Genomic DNA, 18,839 nt, shown 5'->3' with positions numbered 1-18,839 from the left:
TAAAATCATCTTTTTTTTTTTTTTTTGTAAGTAGGTTCCATGCCCTGCGTGGAGCCCGACGTGGGGCTTGAACTCACGACCCTGAGATCAAGACCTGAGCTGAGATCAAGAGTCGGATGCTCAATGGACTGATCCACCCAGGTGCCCCTAAAATCATCTTCTTAATTGTCCAGTGCATTCTGTCTATTGCAGTGGTCAAAAGGTTTGCGTCTAACAATGGCGAATGAAACCATCTGGTGTAAATCCAAAAGTTACACTGGAATCGAAGTGCTGGAGAGACAAAAATCTAACCTGGTGATTTCTTCAATTTCTAAAAGGGAGCGTGCAGATGCCCAATTTATCACATCCATTGATTAAGTGAGGGAACCACCAGCCAAACTATCTGAAAATGTAATTACAATCAGGTTTGGATACACAGAAAAGCTACCAGTGACGATTTAATAGAGAGGAGTTAAACAAGTTAACAAGTAATTAAATGTTTAAACATTTTTCTGGAGCAGTTTGGTGTTTATTAGCCCCCAAACAATACCACCTCTTATACATAAAGTCTTTTCTGAGAAATGAGATGCATTCAAGTTTGCAGCTGCTGGGATTTAGATGAAGGGCAAAAAAATCTAAAAGCACTATTTTGATTGTAACTGACATCCCTCCCCCACGATCCACACCTGCTTTTCAGATGTCCAGTCCCACGATTTACTTGCTTTCTAAGCAAAATGTCAAATTTCAATTGCAAACTGCCCTCTGTGTTTCTTCTTGGCAGCCTGAGTGGAAAACCAAAAAAAACCCCCAAACCTGAGAAGACACTGAACGAGGACGCCCTGCTCTGGAATGTACCGGGAAATGCACAAAATAACAGGCATTATTAGAACCTAAGGAGAAAACCCATGTTTTTAAACAATTACGAAAGCAGTATAGTAATAGCATAAAGACAATTTCTGCGCCAGCTTGTTTCTTTGAAATTCTCTCTGCCACTGAACAGCTAGAACAGATAATAACTATTAGTAAATCAAAGTCCCCTGCAATATCCAGCTGTGCCTCACGCATTTACATACAGATAGAATGGGTATATGTTTTTAATATGTATGTGATCCGTACTTTTAGCACAGCCCAAGTGCATGCTACAAAGGAGGAGGAGAATGGATCAGCATGAGATAATAAAGTGGCCTAGATAAAGTATTAGCCAGCGATTGATCTCAAACCGGGATGCTGCTTCTTCTGACCTGATTACTTACTATGCATAGATTCCATTAAATAGAGCTTAGACATGGGAAGCTTCTGGAAATACTCTAAATGCATAGAAGGATCTACAGCGCTCTGAACCCAAATTGTAACTGCAGAGGTGCCCACGGCCTATACCCTTCCTGCTTGAGGCAAGGCCCACATTCAGGATGGGCTGGGAGGTTAAAGGGCCACCTGCCAGCTGGTGGGCAGCCCTGCTGAGTCCCGCAGGGAGGGCCTTTCCCTTCCCTCCCCTGCGCCAGGCCAGCACCCTCCGAGTGAATGCCTCCCTCCCGAGCTGCTGGCTGTTCCTGGCCGCACTGCACTAACAGAATGAAAAGGCAGCGAGGGAGCTTAACAATCATTCAGGGTCACGGTCCCGTTTGAAAAACTGATGACAGCCACCGATTCCTCTTTTCAGAAAAGAATGCAAATCCCCACATGCATATGCGACGTTGGATGTAATTTCAGGGGCTCTAACAGACTTCCGGAAGTCATGGACCCGAGGTCAAGGACTGGTGATCTCGTCCATCCCCTCCGTTTTGCAGATGAAGACACTAAAAGCTGGGAGGGAATGGGGAGCTGCTGACAAGGGAAGGGAAGTGTGTAGGCTTTCCTGCGAAAGCACGGCCTGACCTTGGCTACCAGAGAACCCTACAGGAAGACCCATTCGGCAGAAGGAATTCTCCGTGGCTTGCACGAGCAAGGGTCTAGCCGATGATGTTTCTCACCGTATCCTCTATTCAAAAACATAACAATTTGAATAGCAAAGCTAGATCTGAACCTCTCCATCTCAGTATGCTCCCATCTCAAGCCGTCAGTCTCTGAATTTAGGGGTCTGATTTTTATTTTTTTGCGTCCTTCATTGGATTATTGACATTTTGGGGAAAGGTCTCCATCACCCTTAATCATTTTCTCCCTTCTTGCTGCGTTCTTGCCAATCCTTTCTGATGGGCAGCAGCTATCCCCCCCTCCACAGAAGCCGAGACATCTCTGCTGCATTGTCTGAAGCACGGTGAACATTCTGCCTGCCATCTCCATAGGCTTCTACCGCCTAGAAACTTTTTTCTAAGTTTGTGGGTCCCACATCACAGAGCTGGGGTGGCGCTGACACAGGTCTTTCCAGCGATTCACACCAGGGTGATTTAAAAGTGGTTAAATAATGGAATAATGGAATCATTTTCTTAGGAGCAGAAAATGTGTGTGGGGTGACAGCATGTCAGATGTTCTTGGCCGCCTGCATGGCTGGCTTTCCTTTGTTGGGTTTAATGCTGACTCCTGATTTATGCAATAGCTCTTAAAGGACTGAAGGATGAAGGGTCTCCCTATACTTGAATGGGAGTCCACTCCAGAAAAAAGAGGTGGGTGGGTGCGTGGGTACGCTGCTTCCATGTCAGGTCCAAGTTTTCAGACTCGGACTAGGGTTTCTTCGCTAAGAAGAAAGGGTTTCTCCTATAAGAAGTGGAATTTTTTAACACACCACCCAGCTGGTGGTGAATGTGCTGCCTATCTGAATTCCCCCTTCGTGGGTTTGGAACTTCACGAGGCCAACGTCAAAATGATTTCTGTTCCAAAAGGCACTAGGGGTCTCACACTGCTCTGAAAACGTCTGGAGTATCTATACACTCATGCTTTGCCCAACCTGGAAAGTCCCTTGAAAAGTCTCTACTACAATTCAGTCCATCCTCCAAAGGCCCTTTTCCAATGCTACCGTCTCCACGTAGCTTTTCCCATTTTCCGCAGGGAAGCCCCACAGAACTCTGCAGTTCTCTTATGAGTTACTTTATTCTAGCAATGTGCACGCTTGCAGTGTTCCCTGCAAGACTGTGTGAATGTGGCTTGCTCTTCCTTGTATCTTCTGTTGAGTCTAGCACAGGACTTTGTACATCACGGTCTACAAACACCTGCCGAATTGAACTGTTATCTGGTTCTGAGCTCTCCCAAGATGATGTGGAAAGCTACTGATGAGACTTCTGAATGACTTCTTTATGTAGCTGGATGGCTACATGCCAGCAATGTGTATCAGCTCACATGAACCCTGGACTCTCGAAAATGTGAGCATTAAGTAAATTTCTTGATCCAGCTTTAAAATACTTGCACTTAGAACATAAAAACCGATAACCATCTCAGGAACAATCACACAAAGTAGAATTAAACAGCTAAACACCTAGATGAGTCCTAACACTGGGATTTAGTGACCTCAAGAGTCTAAACTTGAGTTTTACATTTCATCTTTAAGACTGACATGGTCAAAAATTGCAAAGGTGATGGTTTTCAGACTGGGGTCTTCTGGTAACCCCACCAGATAAAAGGACAAAAACTGCTTGCACGCCCACTGTGTGCATGGCCCACCCCTCTGCAGTCTGATTTACTTAGGTGGGGCGTGCTGTGTTCACCGGAGGTCACGGCCGCACCAGAGTTCCCTGGTGATGAAATCTGTAACTCTCAGTATTTCCACCAGGCCCCATCCCTGATTTTCTTCCTTTGGTTTGGACAATCCCACAGGCCTCACAGCTGATGCAGCCCAGGCTGTGCAGACCACATCAGTGCCCTGCTGGCTGGTGTTCCCGTGCTTGGGAGATAAAGTGCTCTTTTTGTGAAAGGCAGGCCCCCACCCACAGTGACAAATGTCCTCTACAGTTCATGCATTCCAGAGGATGCTCTCAGCTTCGAGACGGGAGCATTGTCAAGTGGGTTGTAGGCGGAGAGGGAAAAGGAAAAATTAAAGCCATTAATATGCTGGAAGAAATAAAGAAGCTGGTTCCTTAAGACTGGGCTCCTAGGACGTGACTCAGGTTCCTCAAGCCATGTACAACAACCCACTTTCTTTCCCATCCCCTATTGGGCTCAATATTGTGGTCAGAGGCAAGCAGGGCCCAAGCCTCTCGACCACAGGTGCCTCACACACATCCCAAGTTTCCTGCCTCCTCACTGAGCCCTTTCTAAGCCAGGGTGCCTCACCAGTGCTGTACCTATGAAATATGTTCTTTTAAATCCAACTGGGAGCAGAACTAAAAATGTTAAATTAAGTATAGGATGGTGCTTCCTGTGACTAAATTTTTCACTGTATTTTACTGATTTATTGATATTTATTAATTAAAAATGTGGGACAGCACACACCAGGGTGTACAGTTACAAGGAGAGATATTGAAATATGTATCGCTTGTCTCTCCAAACACACACACACACACACACACACACACACACACACACACCCTTACACACACTTCCTTCTCAGGCACTGAAAGTACTCACCCTTTAGCCTTGGCTTTATGACTTGCCACCCTCGAGTTGTGTTCCTTACCAAGACATACATCCATACGCATTTATGGGTGTACGTGCGATCTGCAGTGTTTTATTTATAAGTGGCCAACTCATTGCAGCACGGAAACACGCATTTACAAACAGATATCTGTTTTATGAAACCCTATTCCTTTGTTTTAAGAGCTGAGCTATCCAGCCATAGCATAATAATGTACAAGGTAAATGCGTCTCCGTTTCTACAACTTGTTCCGAGTTTTCTCAAATGTGACTTAACTGCAAGAATTTCCCAACCATCAAAGAGACGCCACCGCCCAAAGACCAGTTTATTCCAGACGCGAAACCTGCACAGTTATAAATGGCAGAGGTTTTTCGGGGTGAACTTTAACTTGAAACTACCCTGACAACGGAGATTTGCTCCAGGGGTAACACGAGGGAGAAAGCCACCTTCCTGGAAAGCACTCATGATGCGAAAGGGAAACATCCTGTTATTCTGTATTCTGGGATGAAATCTGTATCGTACAGAAGAAGTCCGGGTACTTTGGGTGTTTATTAGGATGGCATACAACGGATGAACACCTCTGAACTGGTATCTGTAAAATGTTTCTTGTTTAAAGTGCTGAGAGAAACTTGGTCGGGATGTGCTCTGAGCGCAATATCGAAAGACCCGGAATGGTATATACACAGAACAGGAGAAAGAGCAGACTGTAATTCTTATTTACTAATGCTCGATCCTGGCGCTCTTCTAACAGCTTGTGCATTGTCAGATCAACAATCTGCACTAAATAAATGACCATTTGGGAATTGCTAGGGAGAGTCTCTGTTCCTCTCCCTGCTCGACTAAAAACTGTCATTTGCAATCAAAGAAAGCGGCCTTGGAGCTGAGAACACAGCACCCGCTGCCTTATAGTTGTCTCTTTCTGAGGACAGACCAAAGATTCACATTAACTTGATCTTTTGCAGCCAATCTAATTTCATTCTGCCTGAATCCAAGAGGACTCCACGCCACGTTCAGAATCTCCGCAGGACTGCGCTAAAAACTTCATACGCTGACTCGCTTTTCTGTTACCGAGCCTCTGGATTCTGAGAGGCTGTAACAGCAAATTGAGGACAAGGAGTAACCCAGATTAACTCGTGACCCCTGAGGGTGAGGCGAAGAAAGAGAGTTCTGCCTTAAGTTTCAAAACGGTGGTGGGTTTTTAAAAAGTAAAATCTACTGAGGACATGAGCTTCCAAAACACCTACCCAAATGGAGTAAGTAATGTGGCCTCTCTAGAGCCTGTGGATGTTTTAAATTCAATCAGAAGGGGGAATGAAGCATGAGAGACTACGGACTCTGGGAAACAAACAGGGCTTCAGAGGGGAGCGGGATAGACCGGTGATGGGTAGTAAGGAGGGCACGTATTGCATGGTGCACTGGGTGTTATACGCAACTAATGAATCATCGAACTTTGCATCAGAAACCAGGGATGTACTGTATGGTGACTAACATAATTAAAAAACATTAAAAAAAAAATAAAAGCAAAAAAAAATTCCATTCTGGTTCTTTAAACAGGATGTTAAGCACAGATATATAACCGGAGAATGCGAGTGTAACTAAAACTGTACTTACCATCAGGTCCTCAGGTGCTGGTCTTTCTTTTGGTTGTTTCCGCATGCTGTAAGAGGAAAGAGGAAAAGCTCATTGTTATCTAGATCACTCACGGATTTGTGCTACATTTCCCACCATGGGCTATTTCCCCCGGAATCTGAATGATTTCAAATTCATTATGTTCAATTCTTGGCCAAAGTATTAGCATATATTCCCTGTCTTTTATTTGGACCTTTAATTAATCAGATTTGGGGAAGATCTCATGAATCAGAAACCCAAAGATTTTTTGGGGAGGGAGTTATTCTTGCAATACAGATGACGAATGAATTTAAATTTACCTAATTCCACTTCTGAAATAAATGTGGGGGACATAAAGCAGCAATATTTCTTCCTGACTCAGTTTCCAATTTATTTCAGACTTAAATCGAAGGAACAACAGCCTTCTTTTTTGGTAACTGGGATAAAGTAATTAGAAAAGAAACATGACTATTAGTCAAATGAGAAAACATTTTATTCCTTCATTAGGACTCTGAGTGACAAGTAATACATAAAAGAGGTCAGGAATCTAGATAATGCTACAAAATTACCAATGGGCTGTTCCATTAGTTCAACTTTTATTTATTTTGGCTACAATGCAAGTGGATATTCATTAAACAGCTGGGGAGGAGTTAAGTTTGTTTAAGCTGCTTAAAGAACCACATTCCTCGTACAAATTATTTCTTGTCTTACGTACAGTAAGTATCATCAGTAGCTGTATCGTGTATGAAGCTGCATGATGAAGCCCTCCCATGTGGGACCGACGTGACGATGGGTAGTTACCTATTTGGTGGCCGTAACTATACTAAACTCAGGGTGTCTGCAGGATGAAGTCATGAAAAGAGACTGCTTCTTCTATTACTTCAAAATCACACAGATGCTTTTTCTTTACACAAGGCAACCTTTAACAAGCACGAGGAAAACCCATCATATGATTCCTGCATTTGCTGACAGTATTTTTTTTTTTTTAAGTAGAGAGACTTAATGATCATTTGGTAAATAAGAACCGTAGTTATGAACCATTAATGACATCGAGGACATTTGCCTTCCCTATAAATAACCATATGCACCTCTCAAATACTGCATCCATTAGCAAGTAATTCAAGCTGTCTCGCCAGTGGAGTTGGTAACAGTCCTAATCTGACATTCCAAAGTAGCTGTATCTCTTGGGAAAACAAGGCTATTACCCACTATCATTTGTTTCGGCTTGACATCTGTGGAAATTTCAACACAGGTTATCCCTCCCCCTGTCTCCATAAAACTTTTACATAGCAGCTGATTAATTTTTTGGACAGAAGGAAGGCAAAGCCTTATCTGCTTTTCCCCGTCTGCCCAGAACTGGCCCCACCCCCAAGTGGGTCTCAGGCCACACAGCGAGGTGCATAACCGTCCTGTCACGAATCCCACAAATCCCACATTGCTGGGTGGGTGAAGCCCAAACCAGTGCTCCGGGAAGCTTAGGAATAACACGGTTTATTTTACAATTTCTGCATTTCAAAATGGGACATTCCCATGATGTGCTTCTGAGTGTTTCTAGGAATTTCATGTAAAGGAAATTAAGAGAGATTAATACACATTTCTGGATAATGGCTCTGGATTATTGATGAGCTCAGGATTCCAGTGTTCAACCGATACATAGGTTTTTTCTAACATGGCACGCTTTGGAAATAAAACGTCTGCAGGGTAAAAATAGTTTTTAAAGGCTACAGAATATTATATAAGTATTTTAAATAAATAGAAACAGTGTTAATAAAGTGTTTAAAGTCATGGGGAAAAAAAATCTCTTCCTCACATATTTTTCTATGGAGTATAAACCGTATGAGACATTTTTATTAAGAGGTAACATATTACACTTAGTCAAAAAGGTGATAAAGCTTGACATTTATATTAAGGAATATTTCTTGGCTTCACTTTAGTGTAATCATCAGATGGATCATGGTGGGGGAGGGGAAGGGGACAGTGCACAACCATTTTGGTTCAGCAAGGACTCCCTACTGCACCATTTCGAGGTGCCACAGGAACGAAGGGTTCATTTTCCACCACTGAACGTGACTCTAAAGGGGTGATGAAATGGAATTCGGTGGACGAGGGGAAGGAATGTAGAGGTAGTTATGAGGAAGTTCCAGAATGTTCAGCACAGTTTCTGGTTAGTTCTGTCCCCTGCTTTGTGGTGGTCATTGCTACGCTCCCAATTTCCTTCTCTCTCTCGGTCTCTTTCTCCATGCTAGGGTGAGGGAGAGGGCTGAGGGAGGGCAGTGGAGCAACGGGACTGTCCACGGCCACCTGGGTGCTGCTGAATGGGGAAGAGGCTGGTGGATGATGTGAAAGGGGGAACCTCTTCTACCGAGGGGGAAAAGGCAGAAGGCTGGCAAAGAACTCTTGGCAGAAAAATGCCTGTTTCCTCAGGTGTAAAACGACAAGGGGTTGCCTGGAGTCTCTGAGGGCCCCTTTGATCTAAATCCTATGGTTCCTCCCAGTTCTTTAATGGCTCAAGTGGGCCTAATGGAACCAAGTTTTCAGAGTCTTTCAAACACCAAAATTCACTGAAATGGGACCCCAGTATTGTGTTTAACATATAACCAAAGATAAAAGTTATTTACTGAAAATCCAACGAATTAATAAACTATGACGCTTCCACTAAGTGACAGACAGTTTTATGGGTAACTTGAGGTTACATTAATAAAAATAAGCTCATATGTCTGTTCAACAGGGGCTATAAAATTGTGTATTTCTTAAAAAAAAAAATTGGATAGCAACAGTGTGTGTGCTCGTGGGGCGCCTGGGTGGCACAACGGTTAAGCGTCTGCCTTCGGCTCAGGGCGTGATCCCGGCGTTACGGGATCGAGCCCCACATCAGGCTCCTCCGCTGGGAGCCTGCTTCTTCCTCTCCCTCTCCCCCTGCTTGTGTTCCCTCTGTCGCTGGCTGTCTCTCTCTCTGTCAACTAAATAAATAAAATCTTTAAAAAAAAAAAAAAAGTGTGTGTGCTCGAAGAAGTAGCCTGATTCTCAGCAGTTTATTAAAACAAGAAAGAGCCTCTAAAGTACATTTACGACCCTTTGTGTAAATAACGTTTACATAATTTAAACAATTTCTTCAGCTTTGCTGCCCCATCTGCCCAAGGCCCCGAAGTCCCTCCCGTCTCCAAGAGGAAGCAGGGAGAGCCATAAGGTCTCACGGAGCCGCAGAGTTAATGGCATGTATCATTTACATTGAGGGCATGGCATGTTTGCAAACGGGCTCACCACTGAGTGATGAAATGTACAAATGGCTCGGAGAACTCTCCAACCGGAAGGACGGGCGAATCCTGGGATGGAGGAAAAACAAGTCACCAAAAGTCACAACAATTCCTTTTCTTCCTTTACATGCACCCCCCCGCCCCCCAAGGAGCAGGATAAAGATGAATCTATAACAAGGATTCACCAGCATGTGTAAAGGAATATAAGGCCTCATCCAATTAAAAAGGCTGTCTACACCCTCTCCCACATGTTTACGTAAAAATGCCAAATTTAAAGCCACACACATTTTACAATGGTGAGAAACCGAGAGCAAAGAGGGAGGGGAGGTGAAAAAAGGACAATGATAGCCACAGGGTAGGAAAGAAGGTACGAAAGTGTAAATGAGAAATTAATGATTATTTAAGTAACACACAAATGGTCTTGTAATTAACAAAGAGCTGTGAAATTATTCTTGTGTTGACCTTTGTTTCTTTTACTGGATTTGCTATTTATTTACACTTCCCTTTTTATTTACATTTATTTGTATATTCAACTGCTCTTAACTGCTTGCTGAATCATTTGGGTCAGGTTTGTTTTTGTTTTTTATTTTAATAGAAAGGCTTTTATAGGGGAAGCTGTTTCCCCGAAAAGGAATTTCCGCCTATTTGCCAGTCTGGGCAAACTCGTCCTGTGAGAAAGGCAGTGAATTAAGGACACAATGAAGAACTCCCACCTTGACCACCAAACAGAACTGGGGTGGAGGAGGGAGCCACTTAAAAGAGCAGGAAACAACGAAGCCACAAATGACAACCACTGATAACACAGGGAGCAAACCCATCACCATTTGCAAAGGAAGGCTTTAAGAATTTAGGAGTTTTTCCAAGAATGACAGAGAGTGCCACTGTGTTTATAGTGTAGCGGCTCAGGATGTAATGAAATTACACTGCAGAGTACTTTAACAGTCATCTCATTAGACCTACAGTTGGAACAAGAGAGCCACATAAAGTAGGCAGCTGCAAATGACTCCATTCCCATCTATTCTCATTTGCTATTAAAAATACCTTTCGGCGGCTTTTTTCCTCTCTGACATCCCTACACAAAGTGCCCTGCAAAGTATGATACATGCACCTATTTAAATTAACAAAGGAATGACTTATTTTAATCTCACTGTGCTTTGGAGTGCTTTGGCCATTTGGATGAGCAATATATCATTACATACAACCTTCCAGCGCTGCAGGCAAGAAACTCAGAGCATGCAGCATTTGGTGGGAGCCAAACAATTTCTCTAGCACACAACTGTGTCAAATGCATGCATGTATTCATTATTGAGAACGAGAGGAAATAGCTTTGATGTAGTGGAAAAAAGAAGATGATAAAAGCACCTCTACAATATGCGTGTCATTATCAATGGTGGCAGATAGATACAATTGCACAGCCTCCTATGTGATTAGTAAGTATACATATAATTGCTGTGGCCAATTATCAGAAAAATGAGATCGGTAATTACAAGACAGAAAATTAACTAGAACTCTTATTAAGGCTTTGTTTCCAATTCAAACAATTGGAAACTGCTGGAAAATACAATTAAATCAAAAGGAACTGAGGGGGTCAAAGCAGCCAAAAAAAAAAAAAAAAAAAATCGCAAAGAGATTAAAAGAAAAGGAATGTGAACAAAATGCTTCTTAGATTTGGCCTATCTGTCCTCTGAATTTACTCTATTCGTCCAGAGCAGGGGGAGGTTAGTAATCATAAACTTAAAATTCTCATCAGTAGAGAAAGGCTTCCAAGAAGAAAGGAAAACAAAGGAAAATGGGAGTGAAATAAAATCTTGCCCTGTTCAAAGGATTACATGCAGGCATTACACAGAGAGGACATGAAAAACAGGGGGCTGATGAAACCGTCCACTCAGAAGAAACAGGCGCACAATAACATGACAAGTCTTCGATAAAGGTACTATAAAATGGTCACAGAAGTCCCATCGGTTTGAAGAGCAAAAATAAAACAGGATATCAATTTCAGCCCAGCCTGTTTTAGGAAAGTCATATATATATATATCTCACTGCGCCTGCAAGAGTCTACAAGGCCCAGTTCAAGAAATGACATTTCACTGTCTCAGAAACTATTAGTAAAAAAATGGTTCAAAGTCTGAGGTTCAAAAACTATGGACTCTGATCAGGTAGTTAGTCATCCAAGTCATCATTTCCAGAATTCTTTCGGAGGTTCTAGCACTGGGAGTGTCGGAGGAGTAGTTGATTAAAAATTCGATGTTTAGGAAGATAAAAGCCTACTGCCTTAATGTGGCTGAATATTTACGAAGATGGTTAAAATTCCGGACCGGTTTTCTACAAGGATCCTAGTAGAAAACATGATGCTAATGTGGGCCTCATTTCAAAGTATGATACCAAGAGTAAATTAATGAATTATAGACTAGGCCACTTGATGAAGATGTCATTTTAACATGGATGAGAAACAAAACGAGGGAATGTGACATCTTTGCATGGGTAGTTAATTTTATTTAAGACCTGATATTGTAGCCTGTTAAGTTCCTCATAATATAAAACTAAGGAACACTGGGTGGTACCCATGAATAATTTATTTCACTTGTGAAAATGCCAACCCAAGTCGACTTTACAGAACCGCGGAGAGTGGAGTCTCATCTCAGGGGTGCCTGGAAAGAATCACTCATCAGAGATGCAGGGGGAAATTCTAATCTCACATGCATAATGCCAGATATTTCTTTTCCTTTTAAAGTCCGTGTCTCTTGCATACCTCAAAGGAGAATTTTCTGAGATACAGAAGACTGACTGGCGGGGGGGGGGGGGGAGCAGGGGGAGGTGGTCAGAATGTCACGCACAAATACGAGGGGTGGAGGGGTGAGCAAAGGAGTCCTCTGAGAGTCTCCCACTGCACAAAAGCACTCAGGCTGTTAACACTCCAAAGGAAAGCAAATGAAGAGACCTGCCGGTGTTCACCACATTGGGAGGAATTTAAATTGTACTTTTCTCATTTTTAAGCAAGTAAAATCAGAAGTTTGTTTAGAAGAGCATTGTAGAACACCTCCGAGAACCTGCCTATGGAATTCAAATCTGAGCGAGGGAGGGAGGCTGAGTGGAGCTGTCCCAGTTTCCCCGCAGCTCCCAGGGAGGGGGGCGCATCCAGGTACGGCTGGGTTAGCGGGAGCCCGAGAACCGTGCCAAGGGGTTCAGGGATCTAGTCGGGTCCTTGCTGCTACTCATCAGAAACGTGCTCTGCGAAACATGGGTTCAGGGAAGATGAACAAATACATTTCAAAAATATAAACACGAACTGGAGAAACAGTTACACTAATAACTCTCAGGCCTGGCTGAAACCGACTCTCAACTGTTAATAAAAGTCACTCTTTTTAAGACCCTGGGTGCCATACTTCACCTTAAGGGCTTTTTTTGGGGACGCTTTTCTGTTGAACTTCTAAGCACAGAGGTATGGAGTGAAACAGTGGACACAACCTTAACCAGAAGCCTTAACCTGAGATTCTAGTCCCAAGTCAACTTTAGAGTCCCGCTAAAGGGACACAAAGCTGGGTCTTGTTATCAAGCCGGCAACTGTTACATAAAAACAGCTGCCATAAACCATTTCAGTAAGCAATTCTGGTCATCAAGGAGGACAGCCTCCAAGTCTCAGAGGTTTCAGTAACTACCTGGTCAGCCCCTTTTGCTAAACAACAGGAACACAAGCACGTGGCATGCTAGAGAACGGCGAAGGACAATGGGAAAAAAGTTTGAGCGATGCCTTTGCCTTGTGAATAATGAACGGTTCAGGAAGGTCAACCCATTACAACTGAAACTGTTTAATTATTAATTATGCACAATCTATGAGCAAAAGGACAAGTTCAGAATGTTTAATGTATGCTAACTTCAACTGGACTCTCTCTGGGTATTTTGTTATTAGCACTTGTCAGCAAGGTACTCAGGCATAAAAAAAGGCAAGCAGCAGAAAATCTGAGTGTGTGTGTGTGTGTGTGTGTGTGTACCTACACACTCAAAGAGGAGGGGAGGGGAGGAGAGAGAAGGAGGGCTGACTCCAATCATTGCTGCTGCCAGTTCACTTGCAGACAACTATGCCAATAAGCACACTTTGTGACCTTGAGAGCAGGCAGGTAGGGTGGGTACTCCAAATACAGAAAATAAAGATGAGGCAAATGCTTCGAAATCACTTACTTAAAAGAGAGCTCATTATTTCAAAGGCATAGTTTTTTTGGCTTTGGAAAGATTCAGGACAATGTTTGTGCATGTCCACGTGTGCGCACGCATGCATGAGTGCATGGGAAATGGGTAGAATCTGAATTCGGTGGATTATATCAGTGTCAGTTTCCTGGTTGTGATACTGTACTATACTTACAAGCTATTAACATTGGGGGAAACGGGGTGAAGGGTAAACAGGCTCCCTCCATATTATTATTATTTTAAAAATTATTATTATTTATTTTAGAGACAGAGAGGGGAGGGACAAAGGGAGAGGGAGAGAGAGAATCTTAAGCAAGCTCCATGCCCAGTGTGGAGCCTGATGCAGGGCTCAACCTCACGACCCTGAGATCGTGATCTGAGCTGAAATCAAGAGTCGGACATTTGGGGCGCCTGTGTGGCTCAGTCGTTAAGCGTCTGCCTTTGGCTCAGGGCGTGATCAGAGTCCCAGGATCGAGCCCCACATCGGGCTCCTCTGCTGGGAGCCTGCTTCTTCCACTCTCACTCCCCCTGCCTGTGTTCCCTCTCTCGCTGGCTGTCTCTCTCTGTCAAATAAATAAATAAAATCTTAAAAAAAAAAAAAAGAGTTGGACGTTTAATCAACTGAGCCACCCAGGCGCCCCTCTCCATATGATTTCTTACAACTGCATATGAATCTCAAATGATGTTGAAATAGAAAGTTTAAAAAGAAAAAGGTAAGGAACTATTTTTAAAAACTCTGATGAGGTCCAGATTCTTGGTGGAGCTCAGCTTTGTGTAAACGGAAAAGCTGGCATAACTACTCAATGGAAAAAAGTTAAGGGAACTTTGCTTGAAAAAATATACCTGAGGATTTAATTTTGCCTTTAATTCATAATTATGGATAATAATGAAACCTGACAAGGATATGGTGGCTAATTCAAACATTGATAGGGCATAGACATAAAGTACTATGTAATAAAAACGATAGTCATTCATTACTTATTTGTTGGTTTGTTCATTCAGTAATTTTCTTGACCACCTACCATGTCAAAGGCTCTGAGCCTGGCAACGTGGGACGACTGATATTTAATCCATAACCTTAAAGAATTTGTGTACTAGTCAGGAGGACAAGGTGTGTACCCCTAATAAAGAGCCCTGCAAGATGGAGGAAATGGCCAAGTAAGGGCTGTACTGGGGAGCACCAAGTCTGGCTGGTACACAGGAGTTCATAAGGGAGAATGACAGAAAACAGAGTACGAGTCTGGAGAGACCTTCTTTGCCCTCCTACCCTCTTCCTTCCTCACTTCCAGAGAGTACTGGGGAGGAGGAGGGACCTCGAACAGTTGCTTCTATGTCCTGTTTCCTTCTCTTCGCGCAAAACAGACTTTCCTTCAAACCAAGATTTTATGCTTATCAGGAGTAAAAGAAGGAAGACCGAAGAAGGGCAACTTCTCAGACATCTCAGGGTGTTGGCCACGCCGGCAAATTCTAAGGTCAGTTGTGCTGTTGGTTAGATTAAGCCAAGTTAAACAGAATATGGCAAGCCTTCCAACATGTTTAAATAGCTTACTTCCAGATTTCATGGTGTCAAGCCATCAAGTCAATAGGTAGTTAAAATCAGAGAATCACCTAGAGTCTGATCAGTATCGAGTTAATACACTAACATTTAAAAAATAAATTTTCTAATTCGAGCCTAATGTTCCTTTGGCCTGGCCCAACGATTTCTGTCCCTACACACGGGGATTCACCCTAACTGCCACAGCTCTTTTAGGTTGTTCCACTCTTGTCCACAGGGTTGGGATCAAAGGTCGTTTGCAATTCCAGTGGCTTCATGTCAGGCAGCACAGCATTTTGCCTTGTTAGACCCCAAACTGGTTTTTGATTCTCCACTGTTCACTACCTTAAAAGAGCACTTTTGTGAGACAACGGCAGAATCCATAGGACAAAGCTCCTCTTGACTGAGAAGGAAACCTGGTTTGTTTGAAAAAAAAACAAAACAAAACAGAAAAAAAACCCCACAAAAAAAAACCTGCACCCTCCCCTTTAAAGATCTCCACAGAAACTAATTTACAAACTAAGTATCTATCTGTCCAAAGTGTAATCCAATGGTAGATTTGGGAAAGTAGCTCAGTTTTAATATTGTGAAGGTCCTCGGTGTATCTGTAGGGTGCTGCTCTAACGGGCCGTAGCGGGGGTGGGGTGAGTGGGGACAAGGCAGTCACATCTTATCTTGTCAGAGAGGAAGGTGGGAACTAGATGACAGCTGTTCTAGGTCAGCCAGAGAATGAGACAACAGCCCGGCTTAAGATACAAGTGAACCATAATTACACATCGGAGTTGTACAAGTTCAGACAATGCTTATGAAATCACTCACTTAAAAACGTGGCCGCTCTGTGAGGAAACGATCAGTATTTTGACATTATGTGTATTTTTGATTTCACAATGCAGACAGAACTGACCAAATCCTTGGGGTGTTAGGAGGGACGGTGCTGGGAATGAGGCTGTGAATTTAGGAAGGCTTGCAGATGGACGTCATGAGAAAAGAAAGCCTCTGACCCTCCTCTGCTGGAGACCAGCAAGCCCTCCTTTCACTCATCCCACTCCGCATCAAGCCGTGAGCGGAGAAAGTGAAAGATGATTCAATTTCCACACCGGGTCACCCCATGCTCTGGGTTGCCAGATGTGACAAATTACATGTGTGGGCACTCTGGTGTGAAGTTCTGTCCACTGGGTCTGGGCTGACAGTAGCAGCTCATTTAACTTGTCTCAGAAGGACCTGGAACCAGGGGCAAAAGTCCTGAATTTTTGCCACTTAAGCACCCACCTGACCTATAAACCCTTAAATCAAGGGACAACCAGCTGTTAGCCAAGTGAACACCACAACCGGACGGCTTATAAAAAACACAAAACATAAATGAACAAGTCTAGAAGAATCTGTCTGTAGGTAATTGGGACTTGAGATTATAAAGATTTTTTCCTGTTTTTTTCTCCTCAACATGTTGCAGAAGTTCTTCAGCACTGAGGTCAAAGGGAAGAGGGAAAAGAAACTTTGTCACTAATATCAAAACCAACCCATCATTTAGTCTACAATTTTTTGGCCACTTCAAAGGTTTATATTTACTCAGAGATTTTCTAGACCTATGGCAAAGATCTTGGTGTTTTATTAAATTCCTTGAAAAGAGGTAGAGAACTGGAACGTGGATTAATCTTTGAAACCGTATTTACAGTTGCTTTCTCTCTGAAGCTAATGAACAACCTGTTTTTTTCTCTTTCTATTTTAGGTCACTTGTTGGTCACAGGCTGTAGGTCACAGTATTACTTAGAGGTGTCCATCCGAACAGTACACACACACACACACACACACACACTCGCACACGAACATCCACACATACCTCCCCTTTCCGTGGCATGGGCAGAACAGCAAAAACATGCCTGTCTCATACCAAAGGGATTGCATTTACAAAAGTAAAACCCGTTATTGTCCTCTCGGTAGCCTCCCAATGCATTTCCATTGCTTTTCCATAAAACACTGCAGCAAATAATCAAGCATGACCATTGACATCCACAAGATTGAGTTTTAGGAACCATTAAATGAGCTCACCCTCGTGGGAAGCCTCCTGCTCAGGCTGGTCTAAAGGTAATTATTCAGCAATTCCTACCTGTGGTTTTACCTTGTCCCTGTATAGTGTCTGAATTTCATATGCTGGTAAGGGCAATTTTTTTTCCTCGGGAAAAGTCCAGCTACACATGTTGGATCCGGGACTTAAATTATAATGTTAATATACACCCTTCACCAGGTTCGATGTGCAGAAGTGCTGATTAAAAGCCATCTTAGATTAAAGGGAGATCATAAACTATATTAAACAAAAAACGCAAGAGGAGAAATCTCAGGGAGAATAATAACCCTTAACAGATTCCGAAATGAAGGGAATGAACCCCTCCTCTTTTCCTAGGTAAGGGGTTAACACAGAGCTAACTGAACTACACGCACGCGTCGTTCAAGGGCAAGAACCTGGCAGGTCCGTGTCCTGAAAAATCAACAAGCCATAACACTATCAAGTCAGACTCTGAGAACTCACTGAAATCCAAAGACCACATCGTCACACTGTATGTCCTCCTGATGTTCACTCGACTGTTAGTTAAAATAATTACCGCCATTTGCCACCTGCACTGCAAGCTACGGAGAAGGGAAAAAACAGACCTTCCCGGGGCTGCACGGTGCAGGAGTGCTGGTGGGATTTGCTTACCTATTTTTATAAACAAATTCAAAGGCTATGTGAGCTGTGACTCAAAGGCTGAAAATTATATGTGAAATTGTGCTCTACCTGGTTCCAAACAATAAACTCGGAGAGAAGGGAATTTAAAGCTGGGTAAAGAAGATAGCGCATCAGTTTAAAATTAGTCAATATAAGAGGAACAAAGAGAGGGAGACAGGGAGGGAAGAAGGGGGAGGAAGTGAAAAAAAAATAGAACTACATACTGTGAAATGAACAAGTTCAGTTAGAATGTTCATCAGGATTTGGAAAATCATAATGCCATCTGCTACTCTGGACCTCAGAACATCAGGGATCTCGTGGGCCCAGACGCTTCCATTTCCAGGAGGAAGGAAGGAACTTATACTCCCTGGAACGCTGCCTCCATTCTGGAATGGAGGCAACACCCCAGCCGACCGGTTTGGAATCTCTTTTGAGAACATTTGCACTGCTCACATACGCGTTTTCCCTGGTTTAGGGAAACTGAACGGCAGGCAAATGATTACAGCAACTCGGCAGTGAGGCGGAGCGGTGCCCCGGCCTGAGCTGCTGGGGAGCTGACCCTGGTATCCAGCTTGGGCTCAGGGTGTGTAGGTCCCATCATGGTGGATTAAATGAGCATTGTCCTACGGCTGGATAAGACTTCACAATAGAGCAACACATGTTAAATGACAGCAGCCAAAATTGGCCCCACCAGGCAACTGGCCATTCACAGAACGCTATTCATAGGCCTCCACCACCAAGAAATTAATTCATTAATAATACATCAGGCTTCATGGACAATTCAACGAAAACAACAAAAAGCTACTTGTTCAATGACTGCGTAAAAGATGCAAAATTTTTCCTGGTTAAAACAAACAAACAAACAAAACCCAAATCTAATTGACTTACTGTAATCTAAATCATACGGATGTTTATGCTAATATTTTGGTTAGTAAACAAGAAGAAATGGAGAAAGTCTATCTACTGAATTCACTCAGTGCCACGAGGAAAAAATAAAAATACAGATTTTTCTTCAGCATTAGCTAATAAAATCTGAATTTATAGAACTGGGTATTTAAAAATTATTTTTTCCCATTTAAA

General features: G+C 43.0%; 1 protein-coding gene across 4 annotated transcripts in view; it reads right to left on the bottom strand.

Moving 5' to 3' along the window:
• The window catches only part of MAP2K5 (mitogen-activated protein kinase kinase 5), a 249,378-nt gene that overhangs the window by 31,628 nt on the left and 198,911 nt on the right, over positions 1-18,839 (bottom strand). For all 4 annotated transcript variants that reach the window (XM_026478382.4, XM_044391907.3, XM_026478383.4 and 1 more), the window contains 2 exons: positions 9,350-9,411; positions 6,092-6,137 (listed from right to left, as the gene is read on the bottom strand). In XM_026478382.4, the coding sequence (XP_026334167.1) occupies positions 6,092-6,137; positions 9,350-9,411 (108 nt within the window). The remainder of the gene's footprint in view (positions 1-6,091; positions 6,138-9,349; positions 9,412-18,839) is intronic.

This window comes from Ursus arctos, unplaced genomic scaffold (genome assembly GCF_023065955.2).
Source record: "Ursus arctos isolate Adak ecotype North America unplaced genomic scaffold, UrsArc2.0 scaffold_28, whole genome shotgun sequence".
NCBI lineage: Eukaryota > Metazoa > Chordata > Mammalia > Carnivora > Ursidae > Ursus > Ursus arctos.
This window is presented reverse-complemented; position numbering and strand designations above follow the sequence as displayed.